We start from the raw sequence: 20,432 nt of genomic DNA, 5'->3' as shown, positions 1-20,432 counted from the left end.
GTTAAATGCAAGTACAAGGCCCTTACCAACATTACCAAATTTAGTTATTAATGATTGCACTTTATTTCACAATAAATGTAATAATAAATTTATTAGTGATGCTTTGAAATCTATATTGTTCTTTGGTTACAACAGAGGAGTGTGTGTACAGATTCAGAACATGGATACATTGTCCATGAAAAATCACATTTTAATTTCATTAAATGGCCCATTTCCCCAAAAGTTAAAGAGACCCACTTTAAAATAATCTATAAGATATATCAGGTCGCTGACTTTCTTAGAAGAAGGTTTAAATTTGATGTAGACCCTTGTGTTTTTTGTGAGGTGGCTGATGAGACTCTGGAACACATGTTCTTTTTTTGCCCCGTATCTAACAGCTTCTGGTCTGAGATACACAATTGGCTGTCACTTAAGATGGATAACATCCCTACTTTCAACCTGTCACACATACTCTTTTATATGGACAATATAGATTCATCAGTATCTGATTTACTCAATATGATTATTATGATGGGTAAATATCATATTCATTGCAGTAAGTGGAGGTGTTCTAAGCCTTCTTTTGTTTGGTTTATGAATGACTTTAAACTGTTTTTTCCTCACTGAAAAAGATCAAATCTATTAAAATTGCAAGGAAAATGTACAGTATAGTGACATATCTAGGAAACTACTATTTTGATGAGTCTCTCCTTATGTACTGTTCTAGATATTTGTTTTCTACCTTCTTTAGCCTTTTTTGATTTGTGTATTTAAGCGTATCCACTTTTTGTTTTGTTTTTATCTTTGTTTTTTTACTCTTTGTTCTTTTTTTTAAAGAAATTATTTTGTACAGTGACATTTGTATTGTATATAGTCCCCAACGAGAGTTTTGTATGTTGTTGTTTTTTGTTAATAAAAATAAATAAATAAATAAATAAAATCTCCCTCGAACATAGGTCTCATGTCACTACTGATTTATTCATTTACAACAAATATTTAAATGTTACCTACATCTACATAAAGAAAAAAAAAAAAAAAAAGACGCAGACGATTTGCCTGAACTAAAAGAGCCGACTAAAAGAACCGAGTCATCTCTGATCATTATATTCTGAGGAACAAATCGTTTATAAATTTCTCTGCCTTTATTTTATTTTTTTTAACGCTTTTCAAATGAACATAATTCGAGAATTGTGACCAGAAAATACTGATAAATCTGAGGGAATCCTATGATCTATTTGTTTGAGATTATTTTCCAAAATCGGCTTTTCAGAAATGATTCATTAACCCAAAGATCCGCCAGATATATACATCTGAACAAGATACATTATATTCCAAAGGATTCAGATGTCCACCTGAACTTCACAACCATATATGGTTCAATCCCAAATTGTTGCCATGACAGTAGAATAATGTATATGTCTTTGAATGTCTTTATATTGTCCTTCAGGCGACCTAAAAGGCCCAGTCCTGTTTCAGCATGGCACTGTGCACAAAGTGACCCCATAAATACATGGTGTGTCGTGGATGGAGAGAAACAATCCAAGCTGCATGCACATTTGCCATTCACAGTCAGCATGCTCTTTGTACACGCCCCCGCGTGTGTTTCTAATCACGCCCATCCTCTCACGAGCCCCGTTTACGTCCACACAGAACTCATTCCGAGCGCATTCTTTTCTTTGAGGACTTCTTCGCTTGCTTGCACCGAGAGCACAAGAAATCTATGGTGAGTTTGCAAACCTAACTGCACATTTCCCCCTTGCTTCATCCATTAAAAAAAGCATTCAATGCATTGTGCATGCAGTATTTTTTATTTATTTATATAAGGCTAATTGTGTAAATGAATAATTTCTGCATTGAAAAAACAAACAAACAAAAATGTTGTGCGATTTCCAATTTCATGGCTAATTATTACTAGTTATGGTGTTTTTCACAGGCACAGTGTGATCCTACTGAACAGGACTGCTGAAATGTAAACATGTGCATGCAGAAGAAAGCATAACAAATGCATAAAAGGTTTGATGAAACTACAATGTGTCTGTGTGTTACAGAAAGATAGTCATAATGCCAGAGGCCAGAGGACGAGACGCTGCGACCGAGCCTGTCGAGGATCCCCAGATATGGAGTGAGAAGAACGAAGGAACAACGCCAGAGAAGAGAGAGAAGTGGGCCAACAAGACAGAGTTTCTTCTGTCCATGACTGGTGAAATTATTGGCCTGGGCAACGTTTGGCGCTTTCCTTATCTCTGCTACAAGAATGGGGGAGGTAAGGCTGAGAGAAAAAGAGAAGTTGGGGTCAATGGCAGGAGAGAGAATGTCTGGGATTTGAGTTTTGTTTTCTTTTATAGTGATGTGCAGAATTAATATCCAAGATACAGCAAATAAAGGCTGGATTAAACAGACCAGTAAATTGCTTTCACTTACATATCAATGAGTCTTTTGAAATGTTCATGAGGAAGAATAGTGCATGCCCATACAGGGTCCTGCACTTTTTAACACAAAACAGCTGTTGATGTTCGGAAACGGATGCCTGTAAGCAGGCCTTTTAAAAATCCTGTCTTTTTGTTAAGAATAATGAGCTGAAGGTTGCTTCTGTTTATTTTACTCTGTTCTTTCCTCTACAGCAAAAAAATCGACTTAAATAATCCCAGGCTCACTTGTATTTATGTTTAGGGGTATTCTTCATCCCTTATTTTGTCTTCCTCGTCTTCTGTGGCATCCCTATCTTTTTCCTGGAGACTGCACTGGGTCAGTACTCCAGTGAAGGAGGGATCACAGCCTGGAGGAAGATATGTCCTATGTTTGAAGGTAATTTCCACTTTACTCTTGTTCTCTTTTAAAATGTAATTGTGAGTAGTTTGCTAACTCACAGCTGCAGATTTAACTCACATCTGCATAAACATGGAAAAACAGGATATACTCAAATATAGAAAAACAGAATATGTCTCAATTTTGTACCATAGTAAAAATCTGAATTTATTTGAATACTGTTTCTTTTGGGGTTCAATGTTATATGGCTTTACCTTTGTAGAAACAATATGTAAATCTAAAACAACACAAAACCAACAACAACAACAACAAAAAAGAAAAAACGTTTTGCTATATTTTCTAATTTGTAATTACACGTATAAACCTCCATTAAAACTTCAGTGCACAGCGAATGCAACCAACTTTAACCAACATTACTCGACAGGACAGAGGAGTCTACACATTGGAGATTTGATGCTATATAGCTTTAATTTGAAAAAAAAAAAAAAGGACATCCTACTCAATGACTGGAAATGCAATAAAGGAGAGTGAAAGGAAATGAATGAAGAGCTTTTCTTGAGTTTACAGCGCAAGTCAATTATTCGGTAGCAGATTCCAGGTTTTCCATGACTGTTCTACATTTTCCCTTTACAGTTGACAGCGATGTCACTTTGTATACTGTGTTAGCTATATAATGTTAGACACATTTCAGTGAATGATTCATATGCATCTGCTAAGTTTGTTCGTATCCACGTATCCAATTTCTGTGTCTTTTACCTGTACTTGCTGTGAGTAGATATAGTTTAGCTATAGTATCTTGCTAAAATATTTCTCTTGACACTTTCACATAATAAAGCCAAAAAAAAAAACCCCTGAATAAATTTGATGCATGAAATGTATTAAATGGCACATTTAATGCCACAATCAATGAAACATATTCAAAACTTCACGAGGACTTGAAAAAGGATATGTCATTCAGACTCTGCACACCTGACACATTTGTGATGACTAATGCCATGCAGTCAATGACATTTGTGATGACTAATGCCATGCAGTCTAACCTTGTGTTTATACTTGTGGTATCCACAGGAGTTGGTATTGCATCTCAAGTTATTGTGATCTACCTGAACATCTACTACATTGTGGTCCTTGCCTGGGCAGCTTTCTACCTCTTCAGCTGTTTCCAGAGCGCATTGCCTTGGCTCTCCTGTAACAACGAATGGAACACACGTAAAACAACCTCTTTAATATTAAAAACAAAACAAAAAATAATCAAAAACATTTTGTTCAAAGGAATACCGCAGTACAGTACTTTTCAGAAAGAACTCTATCTGCTGCGTATCTGCAGTTTATCAACAATAAATAATTAGGTCCGACCGTGAAGCAGTAAATGCGTTTAAAAGAAACGTTTAAACCAAAGTGTGGTGCATAAAGAAAAAAAAGACATTGGAACCATCCACTTTTAAATCATTATAAATCTAGTATATACATTTTGTTGGTCATCAAATTCAGTTTTCACATACACAATCATACACAGTACGAAATGCAGTGAAATACTTTTTACGACGATCCTTGTTATATAAAAATAGTCAGATTGTTATAAAAATACAGTCCAAAAAATTAAACAAACAAACAAACAAACAAACAAATAAATAATGGAATTAACATTAACTTTAGATAAAAATAGAAACAAAATAAAATAGAATATACAAAGAACCGATATGCAAATAAATTTATATCCAGTTGAAAGTGAGCAGTTACACAGCCTTTGGCTCATCAACATAATTCCCAAATTTACTGAACCAAACAAACCAGCATCAATCAAGGTCTTAAAGGATTTTGCCCTGAGGTAACGGTAGATTTTTTTATTAAGCAGGTTCTTCCTTCTTGTTGGTGATAATAATCATTTTAAAGTATTTAACTTTAATATATTAGATTAGTCAAAGTTAGATATAAAAATATGCATATAAAAGTATTGTGAAACATTTTTGGCATTTTGAATCATGGGTAGGTGTTTGGTGTTATGGGTTAAATATAAGTCTCTGCATGTCTATTCCTAATGAATAGGCTAAATCCCTTTTATTATCTACACACAGTAATACACACAATATTTACACTATACCCTGAATGAGTCAATGAGTTTGCAAGAGAAAAATGAAATGCTTTATATCAGTAATTCTACTTTTGGTAAATATTTGGATAACAATTTTCAAGCTCACTGGAGGCTTCCATTGTCTACAGCATATTGTCACAATCATAACACAAGCTTGCTGAACTCTGGCCAGAATGGGACAGATGCTGACTTGTCCTTCCTGCACAATGGAACAAAAAACTACAGGTAAATACATCCGCACATGAGAACAACAGTTAAGCTTACAATGAAATGTGTACAGCCAAAACTGGCAAAAACATTTCTAATTACGTTAAACATGGTGTCTTCTATATATCTAGATTTCAAATTCATTCAAATATTATTTGGCCTGTACTAGATTAGATTAAAAGTTTTATATGTTCACTATCCAAGGTGAAAATTATGCAAACACATTTAAGCAGATTTTAAACACAAATTATGCAAACACACACAGAAACAATACTATAATTTAGCACAAAATGTAGAATTATAAAGCACAAAGTATTACCTAATGTTTGAGAATTGCTTTTTTTCTACCCATTTTCATTTTTGTGTCACTAATAATGACTTGATTTTACTGTATCTTTGTGCTGCTGGAGAACCGTGTAAATTCCCTACTCTTCAGATTATTATGCAACAATGTGTACTCTATCTGAGATACATACAAAACTATATATATACAGTATATACACACAAACGTTTCAGAGAGAATTATTTTGTAGTTTGTTTTTATTTTGGATATTTATAGACTTACATGCATCCTGTTTCCTACAGTGTCAATTTCACCGACAAGGTTGTCTCTCCAGAGGAGGAATACTGGCTGTAAGTTCAATTATAAAATCACACTTTTGGGAAGTTTGTTCATTAAACATGATTAAAAGATTAAACATGTAGCACTTATGAATATGTAGTGAACACACATACAGGAAAATGACACATACAGGAAAAAAAAAAGATGTGTGTGTGTGTGTGTGTGTGTGTGTGTGTGTGTGTGTGTGTGTGTGTGTGTGTGTACTCTGAAAGCCCAGCCAAGACTAAGTGGCCTCTTCTCAGCACTAGATTGTCAAATCTCTCTTTGTTTGAGATATGCGAATGGATTGTAGGAATAATGGAGTAAAATGAGGAAGTAGAGAAAGTAGAAATGGAAAAAATGTGTCAAAATGAACTGTCGATGTAGGTCAAGAATACATTAACAAGGGGGAAAAGGGTTTTTACAAATCTTCTATTTCAAAACTTTATGATCAAAATTTAAACCTATGTAGTCATGTGCCGACCAAAAACACTGAAACTCTGTTTTCAACTCTTATCTAAGACTTGTTCATGACTATGTTCATGTAATAAGCATAAATAATAATGGAAACAAATTAATGGCCAGTGTAAATCTCATAGATACGTAGAAAGATTTATGGTACACACATGCACACATTATAAAAGAATGGGTTGAATGTAGGGAATAATTCCTTGTTTCACTTTTAAATTCTTTCTCAGACACATTTAATTTTTTTTTTTTTTTTTTAGAAAAAATGCAGATTTTACATTGCACATTCCTATATATTTGCACATATGGTCAGGAAATGTAGGCATTACTGCAGGACAGCTTGATGAGAACGGCATGTCTAAACTAGAACCCTCAAACCTAAACTTGAAACATCTGTGTTCCTCATGCTATTATGCAATTGTTTACTGTTTGGAGATGGTGACATGTATATAAACCAACATGTCCACCTTGCTGCATTTCAGAGAAGAATATTTAGACAGAATTATAAATTTGAGCCACATCCACCTGTCTAGTACATGCTCTTATAGAAAGAAAACATTGTTGGGGAAGTTTGCTTATTCCATCTAACAGTGTGTGTCTGCACGTGTGCGTGTGTGTATGTGTGTATGTGTGCGTGTGTGTGTGTGTGTGTGTGTGTGTGTGTGTGTGTGTGTGCATGTGTGCGTGTGTCTGTGTGTCTGTGTGTGTGTGTGTGTGTGTGTGTGTGTGTGTGTGTGTGTGTGTGTGTGTGTGTCTGTGTATGTGTGTGTGTGTGTGTGTGTGTGTCTGTGTCTGTGTCTGTGTCTGTGTCTGTGTCTGTGTCTGTGTGTGTCCTCAGTTATCGTGTGCAGAGGATTTCCAGTGATGATTTCCTGGGCCCACCACACTATGACCTGACACTCTGTCTTTTGCTTGTCTGGATTATCTGTTACTTTTGCATTTGGAAAGGAGTCAAGACCACAGGCAAGGTAAGCACACACACACACACACACACACACACACACACACACACACACACACACACACACAAACGCACGCACGCATGCACGCACGCACACACACACACACACACACACACACACACACACACACACACACACACACACACACACACACACACACACACACACACACACAGTGACCCAAACATTAACCGCAATTATGATGGAAGTGTGCCTCAAACTGATACTTTAAACTATCATTACACTTTGTGAAATGTCATGTGTAAATGTTAAAGCCTTTAATGAATCTTTTAATAGTATGGAACATATGGGACTGGGACAGTGTTTTGTATCCTGAGGGATAATGTTGCAGCCTGGTCATAACCTTTTGTGGTCTCCCTAAGGAATGTAAACCTGCTTAATTACTACCATCGCTGGATGCTTTTTTTTTTTGCTTAACAAACAAATAAACACACAAATAGACTAGAAATAGAATAGAATAATAGATATGAACCTTGTGTTAACAATTTGTTGATTATATAGACTATGTAGAGGTTTACAATTAATGTGTGTGCAAGTGGGTAACATTAATTGGGAGCTGAGTTAGCTAGCCAAAAACAAATACTTTAATACTTAGGTATACATATATATATGTATATATACATACATACATACATACATACATACATACATACATACATACATATACATATGCTTTTCTTTTTCTCTAAATTGTCTCTCTGAAAGGACATCTGTACAAAGTTGCACACACTATCATTTAAAGTTCAGACATAACTACAGACAACAGATTATGCACTGGGGTCGAGTTAGAAAAAATGTCTCAGTTACAGCATGTGCTAGTCATGACTCCGGACATCTTGTGCAATATTGGCAGAAGAAATAAAGCACCATTGAATCCAGCACTGTTTAATTTATGATCACCCTGAACTTTATCCAAAAGTGAGCTGAGAGTAGGAGATGAATGTTGTCCTTAAACCATTGGCACTCATTCTTTAGACATCAACATATCAGTGGCATTATTTTATTAATTCAGAAACTCATGATAAATTGTTTGCTCCCAATTTGTGATGGTCTAGGATGGTAATGACAAAAATATACAATGTGTTGAATAAAAATGTCTAAAGTTACTTCAATAACTGTACATTATTACAGTTGTAATAGTAATTATGTGTGATATGTGTCTTCAAGGTGGTCTACTTCACAGCCACGTTCCCATACATCATGCTGCTGATTCTGTTTTTCCGAGGAGTCACTCTGCCTGGTGCTGGAGCAGGAATCAGCTACTACCTCTACCCTGATATCTCCAAACTCTACAATCCTGAGGTAAGTGTGTGTATATGCAAATAAGCATTACGTTTTGGTAAGCATGTTTCATTGTCTTGTTCAGAGACACATCAGAGGACGCTTGAAACAGCAGGGGCGGTTTACCGTAGGATTCACAATTCTGGGATCAATTCTTTCATTGCACATATACTTTTTGACTACATTATCAGTATGGATAAAGATATGCTCTGCATACTGCATTCAATCCAAGCAAATGTTAGTATTTAAACTGACTAACTAGCAATTAAACATTAATAATGCATGGCAGCATTACGATTACAGTGCATAATGTGTTTACATGTAATAATCATATCATTGAAGGCTTTTTCAAGGCCAGAAATCACTGGCAAAGCACTTACTTATTTCGAGTCTTGGCTTCTTTAAGGTTCTTATGGCTTTTGTCAGAGATATGATATTATGACACATCGCATCGAATATCTATGAATGCTGAATGCTGACCACTGTTAATGATGTTGGCTGTGTTTCAGCACCCCTGGTTGACTTCCTGTGTCCTGTGACACAAACTGCAATTTGGGCTGTAGTAGGGTTCATTTTAGCCCTTGGGTTTTTCTCACTCATGCATTTCTGTGCTTTCTTTGACCATTGTTGTCCACGCCATATCACCAGACATGCATTAGCACAGAAAATACAGACCTTCTTTTTAGATCAGACTTGCATGTTTTGAGTCTAATGCCAACACAACGTTCTCTTTGTTCTAGTTCTTCATAAGAGAACTCCTACTGTAGACCACACACGCTTTTTCAGCCAGAAGTTTTCTTTTTGTTCCAAGTGGAACTTCCTTACTTCTGAAGTCAGTAAAACGATTGCTAACAGGGATATAGAGAAAAATGCACAGGAAAGGGTGTGGTCTCATCTTTTGTATATTTTGTTTCTATTGCTTTGCGGTAAGAAACAATGTTTAGGGTGCTGACAGGATTAGCTTTAGGGTCTTATAAATACAAATTACAGATGAGGCAGAGATTAAACATTAAATGGACCAGGAATTACGTCTGAGATGGCACTGAAAGAGCATGTGCAGTGCTATTGTTTGGGGTTGTATCTGAGGGTGTATGGGATGCTGGGGTATGCAGTTCATTACACCATTTTCAATGTTATGGAGGAAAATGGCTCTATTATTGCACTATGCATTTGAGATGGTTAGACAAATTGCTATTCAATCAGTGTTTGATGGTTTGTGGAAATGCTTCAGGTGGTCAAATTTGGACATAAGTAATATTATTCCTGAACTGTTTCTCTTTTACGTGTTCTAGCATTATAACATGCCTACTCCAAAATGTGAAAAAGGGGAAAAGTGCATTAATCCACATTTATAAAATGTATAGTATGTACTTGTAGAATAACTACTTTATTGCCAAAGTTTAAAGAACTTGTGTTTATAAGAGGAAACCATCAATGATCCTAGTCTGCTTGTACTTTGGTCATTTATACTGTCAGATCTTTAGGCAGACTAAATTGCTTCACCACCGAGGCAAGGTTAAACACTTTATTATGTTATTGGCTTAAAACCATATTTTTGGCTACTTTGCAGAATTGACTTATCCCTGACCCCCACAAATGGTGTTCATGTATTCTGTAGAAATGCAGGTGATATTTGGCCACATACATCTCTAGTTAGAAATTGTTTGTCACATTTTGGTGACACTTTGGTTTTATGTTTATAATTAGAATATTATATAATCTTTAAAAACAGGTAAAAAGATTTTCCTACAAGAAGTCTTTTTTAATAGATATATTTAAATAGTATATTTAACAACCAAAAGTAGAGAATATCAATGAATGGTTCTGGAGGATCCCAATAATACTGGGTTCCAGACATAAGCATTAATACAGGGACCCTGGAGCTGTGAGGTGGCATCACTATCCACTGGATCACTGTGCTACAATAAGAAAGAATATGGGATATTTTACTAAAACATTTATCAGCACAATTGTATAGTATTTTTAACAGTTTAATTTGTTCCGATCCTAATGTAATCACACAGGAAGTGGTAGTTAGGAGGAAATGGAAAGTCAACTTGGCAGTGCTGCTCATGTTAACCAGATGTGCGCACCACCAAACACTCCCCTCAAACACACACACACACACACACACACACACACACACACACACACACACACACACACACACACACACACACACACACACACACACACACACACAGAGAGAGAGAGAGAGAGAGAGAGAGAGAGAGAGAGAGAGAGAGAGAGAGAGAGAGAGAGAGAGAGAAAAGACTACTCAGGCTACAGAATACACAATAACTGCTGGCATATGAAAGGCTATTTGAGATCCAGAGACAAAACCATGTGCAATCTGTTCGCTTTTGCCTATTTACTTTGTTTTCTTCCATCCTCTTTCATGTCTTTCTTTCTTTAGGTTTGGCGTGATGCAGGGACCCAAGTGTTTTTTTCCTATGCTGTGTGTCAAGGAGCCCTAACTGCTTTGGGAAGCTATAATAAATACCACAATAACTGCTACAAGTTAGTGGACCCTCTTCTGAACATGACACACTTTAAACATGCCTACCTTGCACATTTTCTGGTTGTTTATTGACATAATTAAGAATTGTATGTTTGGTTTGCATAATGTGTGTGACAAACAGTTTTATGTGTTCTGTACCAACAGAGATTGCATCGCTCTTTGTGCCCTGAACAGTGGCACCAGCATCTTTGCAGGTTTTGCTGTGTTCTCTATCCTGGGCTACATGGCTCACGAGCTGTCCTTGCCTATGGAGGATATAGTGCAATCAGGTATCATTTAAATTTGTTAAGAACATTGTATTGGAAAATACTCACTTTTCCATTCAGAAGTATCTGAGCATTTTAGGTTGTAAGCTAGCATCCAGAAGAATGAATCAAGATCTAATGAAATGTTCCTAAACATGTTTGAATATCTGTTGAGGATCAAACTATGTTGAAAAAAAATTGTTTCACAAGGTAGCAGGAGGGAGGACTACCTATTGAGAAAGTTTTATATCTGCATGATTTGCATTAGGGAAGAAAATTAAGAAGAAACTGAAGAACACTACTAACAAAAACAAAAGGATGGCAGACAGATAATATTACTATTACTAATAACAATGTACATTAAAATATAAGAATTCATTCATTTTCTACCGCTTATCCGAACTACCTCGGGTCACGGGGAGCCTGTGCCTATCTCAGGCGTCATCGGGCATCAAGGCAGGATACACCCTGGACGGAGTGCCAACCCATCACAGGGCACACACACATACTCTCATTCACTCACACAATCACACACTACAGACAATTTTCCAGAGATGCCAATCAACCTACCATGCATGTCTTTTGGACCAGGGGAGGAAACCGGAGTACCCGGAAGAAAACTCCCAAGGGTAGAACATGCAAACTTCACACACACAAGGCGGAGGCGGGAATTGAACCCCCAACCCTGGAGGTGTGAGGCAAACGTGCTAACCACTAAGCCACCGTGCCCCCCAATAAAAGTTTGATTATAAAAAATAATACATTTTGAAAAATAAAAATCTAAATTTCTAGCCTTTATGTGGAGTTCAGATGCGTTTTTTCCTGGCAAAAACACACATATTAAAACCTAATCATAAAGTGATGAGTTAAGCCAGCTGTGTTAGGACAGCAAGTCAGAAAAAGTAAGTGCTAAGACATAGTTCAAATAAAGAGTATGAATACACTACACACACATCCTGCAGAATGTGCTTCAGTCCCACACATCAGCAAGGGTTTATTTGTCAAGCTCCTTTCCCCTGTTAATGAGATCAAACTAATTTAATCCTTCAGTTACTTCATCGCACCATTGCAAGTAATCTAGTGTTTCATTTTGTCTGTTTCATAGAGCACAGCGACGGCAAGTACATACTAAGAAAGCAATTATCATAATGCCCTCAGTAATATGGTGAACTGTTCTTGTTTTTGCAGGTCCAGGCCTGGCTTTTATAGCATACCCCAAAGCCCTATCTCTACTCCCAGGCCCTCAGTTCTGGTCTGTTCTGTTCTTCATGATGGTTCTCTTGCTTGGACTAGACAGTCAGGTATGTCTGCCTGATTGAATCACAATATTCACTTTAGAGCTTATTTAATATACAGTATACATACATCCCTCCAGAATAAAAGCTTCTTTAGTTTATAAGATCATAAACACAGCCCCGATGTTATCGTAACATAAGTCACAGCAGCAGTGTCTGGGTTCGTACATGTAGTAAAAAAAAAATTTGAGAAACTTGATATACCAAACAAAAGAGTGATGAACACGTTCTGCAGTAACCTGTCTGATCTTGTTTAATGGAACAGAAGTGAACCGGATAAAGAAAATAAAGGACAAAACACTATTGAAACAGTTCTTTGGCTGTTCAGTACTAAATGAAAAAGACATCACAATGCCATATATGAACAGATTCAATAAATGGATACAGCTTCGCATATGCTATTATGTGTATCTGTTTATTGCTCCTTTCTTTGGATTTAAACTCAAAGTGAACAAGGCCTAAGCCTAAACGAGAATGTCCCCCACCTCCTCCCTTCTCTCCTATTTGCACCCTGCCCTACTAAGTGAGCCAGATAAAAACTCCACCTGAGATGCATGAAGCCAGCTAACTGCATCTCGCTACATCACATGGCATCGTAACATTCTCTGAAAAAAGCCAAATCTATGTAAACTCCTCCACATACATGAGCTCACAGATGCCAACAATTGGCTAGTGTTGAGATGATTGACAGATAAGTGAGAGTTTGCTATCCCAGAGAGGACTTTTGCTGCATATGCTGATTGTCAGGATTCCAACTCATGATCTCCTCAAGATAATATGGATGCATTTTTTAATGACATTCAGTTGCAGTGCAGTTGTTGTAACAGTGCAGTTGTTCTTTTAGGTTGTATCTACCTGATCTGTAATAACCAAATATAAACTTCCACGACTTTAACCAGGCTACAGATACTATGGATGAATGAGTGATTACAGTCTGTGTATCGGTCTACATTCACATTGAGCTTCATATTTTATTACTTTTATCAAACCCACAAGCATGATACCTGACCAGTCTTCATATTTGTATTTGTATCTATTTACTCCAATTAGCTAGTATTTATATAATAAATTAGAATTACACCTGTTTACTCCTCTGTATTTTCAGTGATGATATTAAGATTAAGATTAATGAGATTAAGTGATGATATTTAATGTTTTCTCACCATTTAGTAACAGTGATGTAGCTTCAGATCAGCAGTAAACCTTAAAATGTCTTCGACACTGTTTGTGTTTCAGTTTGTGTGTGTGGAGAGTCTTGCCACAGCACTCACCGATGTTTTCCCTGGAATTCTGAGGAAGCCAAAGCGCAGAGAGATTCTGGTGTTGCTCATTGCCGTGGTCTGCTTCCTGCTGGGCCTTCCTCTAGTCACTCGGGTACTGAATAAGAGAGACTCTTAAAGCAGGGTCTAAAATATTTGGTTTCTACTTTAAAATCCTGAAAACTACAAGCTTACCTGGACTGTGTCTCTATTTTGTACTACATGTAGAGCTAAAACATTACTTGTAGTATAGAGTACTGTTTGTGTACTGTTAGAGACACAGTTTTTAGTTCAGGTAAACTTGTAGTTTTCAGAATTTTAAAGTAGAATCCAAATTTGTAGAGGTATCTCAGGCTACCACATGTCATGATAATATAAATGACACAACAATAAATCACATTATAATACCATTATAACATTCCATAATAACATTTTTATCCAAAGTGACCTACAGTTGAGCTGAGCAGATTAAAAATGGTAGCTTGACAGTGCCAGCATTCACATTCACAATCTACTGATGAAATAAATAATAAAACAAAAAAATAGTAAAAAATAAAAGCCAATAACAGGGTGAACCAGAATAACCAGAATCTGCGTTTATGTGTGTTTTTCTCTCACACAGGGTGGGCTCCACCTTTTTAAGCTGATAGATACGTACGGTCCCAGTGGAACAAACCTGCTCCTCATTGCCTGCTTTGAGACTGTGGTCATTGCCTGGGTGTATGGTAAGCTTCTTCAGACAAGAATTATGTATGCAGTTCATTGTATATATGGATTATGCATAGTGAAGTATGTTGGCCAGATTATAAAAAAAAAAAATACAAAAATTACAAAAAAAGATTTTTGTTCAAGCAAAATATATAATCTATCATTTCAGAAGGTCTTTTTTGTTTCTATATTCTTTGCTCAAATAAGAATTCATTTAACTAATAAATAACACAAAACTGCATGAAACATGATCTCACTGCATGAACAGACACATGAGTGCAAATCAACCTGTTAGGATACAATTTCCCTATTCAAAGTGCTGGTCTGCATCCTTGCATATATTATACTATATTACATATTAGATCATAGTACCATACACACACTCCATTTGTTACCTAGTGAGAAGGTTTTTGCAATAGCAGTGAAATCATAATTTATTAGTTAACAATGTCCCATCATCGCTGGTAATTTAATTATTATTCAAAGTACGATTAACCACTTTAAATGCTAATAATCTGTGTCAAATAAGTTGCTTAATGAAGTGAGAAATTTCTGACAAAAAGGAATGAGAAATAGGAAAGAGAAGTTGGAATAATGTTATTCATTAGTCTGAGGGCTTTTCTCCTCAGATAATGTACCCTAGTTGTAACATGTGGTGTGTAAACTCAAAAATTTTCATTTAAATATGCTACCAAATTTTTAATTCAAATTTTATTGGTCAAACACAAACCATACGCAGTAGAAAAATGCAGTGAAATGTTTTTTTATGACTTCCAGTGACATAAAAGCGAAATTGACAAAAATTAATTGACTACCATAGAAGTAGAAAAAGAAGAATATAAATAATATAAAGAAATAATATGAAGGATATAAAAGCATATTAAATAGAATTACACTCATTCTTTTCAGGTATACTTACAGTTGCAGAGAAATTCTTTTTCGTTCTAGAATTCAGGTTGTAGTTACACAGCTAGGAAAAAATTGGGGGTATGGTAAATACACAGGTCTCTTTACCCATCCCTCACCCCTCATTATTTATTGTGCTTCAAAGTAAGAAAAATAAATCCATCAATCCAACTGCTAACAAAATGAATACAGAATACATTTTATTGAGCATTTATAAATTGTATTTGGATTAGAGCTTTTAATCCCCTTGAAATAATAATGCTACTGTGCAAATCTTTCTTTTACATTTGAACAATTACAGTACTTGACTACTAAGTGAAACTAATACAAAAATATTATTTTTTATTACTTCATTCATTTATTCATCACCGATAACAGAGTTTTCCTAGTCAGGTTTGCACTGAGACCTGAGCCTATCTGAACACTGAAGGCAAGGCAGGAATATACCTTGAATGAATTTGAAAAGCTTCTTATTTTTTTTGGCTTGGGCTATGCCCATGTGTTTGGATGGCTGCAATTTTGTGCCTTGTTGGCAAGCAAAACATTATGTTTTTATGTTAATTACAAGCTTCAGTGGTAAAGACATTGCAATGTGATCAGGAGATGCCTGCTTGAGTTTTGACACTGCCAAGAATGGTCTAATCCCTCTGAACTCTTTAAAAACTTCATGTCTCTTTTTTGTCACATTCTGTGTTTGCTTCCAACTTTTAGGAGAAACATTTGAGACAGCTCTGTAAAGTGGGAATAACTTTTAAGCAAAGATTTTTCATTTGGGGTCTGGGTTGTATGTTCCGTTTCTAATGTGAAATGGAAGGGGGCGATTCAGGTGGCGTGCCAATGCACATGCTAGGTGTGCCCTGTTGCTCTCAAAACAAAAAATTCTAAATGTGTCGCTTAGGACACATTTTACACATATTACAGGAGTATTATGAGAAAAGAAATATAACTTTATTGTACACATCAGTGTGTCTGTCACAGATACAGTGTACCAGATCTTCAGAGACAAAAAAAAAGTTAGTAGCCATTTGGTACATTTGTGTTTTTTTCTGAGGCAGTAATAAGTGATTAAACAAAAATGTTACAGCATTTTAACACTGTATGATGACAAGATCATTTTAAACAAGTAGACAAATAAATGAATAGGATAATCGGTTCAACTTCCTGGCTTTTTCCAATTATCATTAATATTCTCATATAAGAAAACTAAAATTCTCATATAAGAAAAAATAAATATTAAGGCTTTTTTAAAATCTAATATCAAGTCTTGTTCTATTGATAGATATTTTTGCTTCTGCCTAGTAATAAATTAAATAATTAACAGGAACCACATGAAAACATGAAACAGATTCTGATTAAATAAAATAAGTAAATGATCTGAGTACAATTCTACAGGTGCAGACCGTTTCTTTGAGAACATCGAGGACATGATAGGATATCCTCCCTTGTCTGTACTGAAGTACTGCTGGCTTTTCATTACCCCGTTGATCTGTGGAGTAAGTGTTTAGTACATTTATTACATTTATCTTTTATCTCTCTACTCTTTCATTCATTGTTCTTTCTCAGCAGAAATAGTTTGCTTCATATCTCATTGATAAATCAATTGTTAAACAATCATTTGAAGTTCATTTTGATCTATAGATACTTATAAACGAGGCAGAATCCAAACACAGACCCATTAAGGAGCATCAGGGATCTAATCAATGCTGTTCTGTTATTAAAAAAGAGGGATGAGAAGAGAAAAAAACTTGGTGTCCAAGTGTTTTTTCCTTTGTCTCTCCTGTCTCACTATCTGACTCTCTACCCTCCTCTCTAATGGCACTTCAGGCCACTCTTTTGTATGATCTGATCAGCATTACACCCCCCAGTGATTCAACAGACTTCATACCCAGCTGGAGTTCCTCAATCGCTGCCCTGCTCACTCTCACGCCGATGATCTGTATCCCCATCTTCATTCTGGTCCACATCTTGAGGGTAATTCAACTATATAAATATACAAAATATCTCCCATTAGGTATTGTGTGATGTGTGAGGAAATCTGAATCTGTAAGCTGTAAACCCAAAATGTTATTTGTAGGAGTTTCTGCTGCATTTGTAAATTGTTTTGATCAAAAATTGAAAGAAAAGGCATGAAAAATATTCCTAGCAGCTTCTCTAACTACAAAATGCTTTCTATCATCATGCAGTAAATATTTTATTATTTATTTTATTTTTGCTAAAAAAAACGGAGTAGTTTATAACTATACTTAATGCATAGTTCATAAACAGAGCATTAAAAGGATTTCTCTTTTAAACCTCTCTGATGGATATTATGTCACATACAATCTGTAGAAAAAAGCTCTAGAAGAGCTTAGAGATTTTTTAGGTAACATTTATAAACCAAGTAAAATTACATGTAAGCGACCCACTTTAAAACAGGTGCATGCTTTATGATTCTCTTAATGGGTTAACAGTTTATGGGCAGGCCAGAGACATCATATGTTTTGCTTCAAACCTTTAAATTTTTATTGTCACTTTCTGGTTAAAATGTCTTGAAATAATTCTCAGTAAAACAATTATTTAAAACAGCACCACAATGCTGTTGAATTTCATGAATTTGCTATAACAGTAGCTCTGACAATAAATCTGGCTGTAATACAAAAACAGAAGTTATTCTAAAGCATTATTGTTTTTATAGTACCAACGTACAAGTCTCTTGAGGAGACTTGCACAGCAGCTGCACCACATAAACAGATTTAAAAAGGTGTATAATTGTGTATAATGTATGGTGATATTTATTTATGTTTATCAAGGCATTTCCATGGTCAGCTCAGTCAGAGTTAAAGCTGTTAGTTTAAGATTCTCAACATTTGAAAAGTATGAACTTTGTCGGGAATAATGGGAACATCAGCACTTTATCACTGATTATTTTTTATAATCAGCTAATCCCATTGTCTTTTATTCTTTATTTGCATTGGGTAATCATTGACTATTTCCTGCTTACTCACTTTTGAAGTGTTTGTACTGACTATCTAATTCTTGGCAGGGCCGTGACCTGATTGTACCCTCTGCTGACCTGCGACAGCGTAGCCCAAACAAGCCTCGGCTAACTCTGTGTAAGCGTGTCATCATTGAATCACAAAAGCTAGAGGGAGACAAAAGTGCAGAGGAAAAAAATCTGAAGGAGGACACCACTGACATGTGAAGTGTAGAGTGTCATCAGCACAGAGTATTTGAGCTCGTGCTGTCTGGATGGATACAGAAACTCTTTGCTAGATAATGAAACCTCAAGTGAAATAAGCCTCAGCTACAGTCCACAATCTCAAGAAACTGATGCTGATTTATTGACTAAGATTCTGGATATTTTTCACCCTTTCCTCAAAAAAAAAACAACAACAATATAAGCTCACTGGTAAAGCTTGATTGAAGGTGGTCTGATATTTCTACTGCAAGCACTGCTGATGTAGCTGTCCATAATACAGGTATCTTAGTGTTAATTTTTTTCTAATGGGACCTCTCAGTATAGATTATGACTGAGCCATGATTGAGTGTTGTCAATTAAGTGTAGATTTATATGGATTTTATATGCTTTTTTTGTAAAAAAAAAAAAAAAAAAATGCAACATTTATTCAAATATAAATTTGTATCCATGTTGACAAATGTAACCCGACTTAGTAATAGCCATCCAAAACTGGTGTTTTTATATTTTTGCTCCATTATTTCAGTTACTTGTAAGCAGCACCACTGTATGACAATACAGGAAAAACTCTAATTATAGTATTTTGAGTGTAGATTTTTGTACGTCAAATATTTGGCTTTATTTGTAAACCTGTATTTGAATACAATCAAACAATCCAGCTACTTCTAATACCAAAAAATGACCACTATTATGTTGGGTATTTCTTGTTTTCCTTGTGGTATTTTTAGATTTGATACCTGTTTTTATTATGTGTTCTATTTCTGGTGTATGTATGAGTTATAAGATATGCAGGTAGGCTGTGCTAAATTCCCCATAAGTGTGAATAAGCTTGTGTGTGTGTGTGTGTGTGTGTGTGTGTGTGTGTGTGTGTGTGTGTGTGTGTGTGTGTGTGTGTGTGTGTGTGTGGTGCTCTGTGATGGACTGGTGTCACACTAGGCATGAATTACAGTATGGGATTGGCTCCATATCCACTGCTACCCTTGCAAAGATAAAGTGGTTACTGAAGATGAACGAATGAATGATTAAATGAATCTATAATTTAGTTTCTTAATTTGGCACATGCATCCTCTTTAATTAATAAAGAAGTCTCTTTAATCTAAAATTTCTTACATGTAAACAAGTTCAGCAGGTTTGAAAATCAGGATTCTTAATAAAAAATACACAGTTAAATATTTTAGGACATTTTTGGACATTTAACCAACTTTTGTCAGATTTGGTAACAAAGTTGTTTCTGGTTTTAGTTTCATACCTCTAAATAAATAATTTCTTTAAAAAACATTCACAAATACAAACAAACTGGCTTTTTTTATTTACTATTTTGTTTTCAAAAGTCATCTGCCATTGGATCTTTGATGTAAGTCACTCCAGGAGAGGGCAGTATTTAACATTTCGACATGCACACAATGAAATCCAAAAAAATATATATGATTTTATGTTCATTTTTACTAAAAGGATTACATTAAATATGTTTATATCTACCGGCCAATTGAGGTACTGATTAAGGTAACAGTATGTGCACCTACTGAATACAGTGAAACAGCTTTATGCTTTAACATTTATAACTGTAAATTTAGTTTAAAACTTATTAAGCTAATTTAAAACTTATAAATGTAATGCATCTTAATTGCAAAGTTTTCAAAGTGCTTTGATATGAAATTTTAGTTGTTAGGTATTTTATCTTGCCCACACACTAGACAGGCTATGACTAGCACTAAAACCATGACTATCGCCTTCTTTAAGACTATATCACCTTTTATTAAAAACAGATACAACAAAATATTATATATAAACTTTAGTCTCTATATTTTCCAGATTTTTACCCGTTATCGCTCAGATTCTGAGCTTGCCTAGCATTGTGTCATCAGCATAAGCATGTTAATACCATGTTTAACAGTAATTTTACCCATATGCAGCATATATAAAGCTTATAACAGAAACTTAAGGAA

At 35.4% G+C, this 20,432-nt stretch overlaps 1 protein-coding gene across 1 annotated transcript; it reads left to right on the top strand.

Annotated features, from left to right (window-relative positions):
* Nucleotides 1-1,570: 1,570 nt before the first annotated feature.
* Nucleotides 1,571-19,764, top strand: LOC113655863 (sodium- and chloride-dependent GABA transporter 2-like). Its single transcript, XM_027166694.2, has 16 exons — nt 1,571-1,702; nt 2,028-2,242; nt 2,650-2,784; nt 3,814-3,954; nt 4,966-5,062; nt 5,630-5,677; nt 6,952-7,081; nt 8,264-8,398; nt 10,794-10,897; nt 11,043-11,167; nt 12,332-12,444; nt 13,675-13,812; nt 14,320-14,422; nt 16,704-16,804; nt 17,136-17,282; nt 18,334-19,764. Exons 2-16 carry the CDS (start codon nt 2,041-2,043, stop codon nt 18,490-18,492), a joined length of 1,878 nt encoding a protein of 625 aa, XP_027022495.2. The 5' UTR covers nt 1,571-1,702; nt 2,028-2,040; the 3' UTR covers nt 18,493-19,764.
* Nucleotides 19,765-20,432: the final 668 nt, after the last annotated feature.

Source organism: Tachysurus fulvidraco, chromosome 19 (genome assembly GCF_022655615.1).
Source record: "Tachysurus fulvidraco isolate hzauxx_2018 chromosome 19, HZAU_PFXX_2.0, whole genome shotgun sequence".
NCBI lineage: Eukaryota > Metazoa > Chordata > Actinopteri > Siluriformes > Bagridae > Tachysurus > Tachysurus fulvidraco.
This window is presented reverse-complemented; position numbering and strand designations above follow the sequence as displayed.

What these genes read in the sequence shown, in the direction of transcription:
- LOC113655863 (XM_027166694.2), top strand. Translation starts at nt 2,041, where the DNA reads ATGCCAGAGGCCAGAGGACGAGACGCTGCGACCGAGCCTGTCGAGGAT. An exon ending in AATGGAACAAAAAACTACAG is followed by an intron (nt 5,063 to 5,629) that starts GTAAATACATCC and finishes TGTTTCCTACAG; the next exon opens with TGTCAATTTCACCGACAAGG. An exon ending in CCAGAGGAGGAATACTGGCT is followed by an intron (nt 5,678 to 6,951) that starts GTAAGTTCAATT and finishes GTGTGTCCTCAG; the next exon opens with TTATCGTGTGCAGAGGATTT.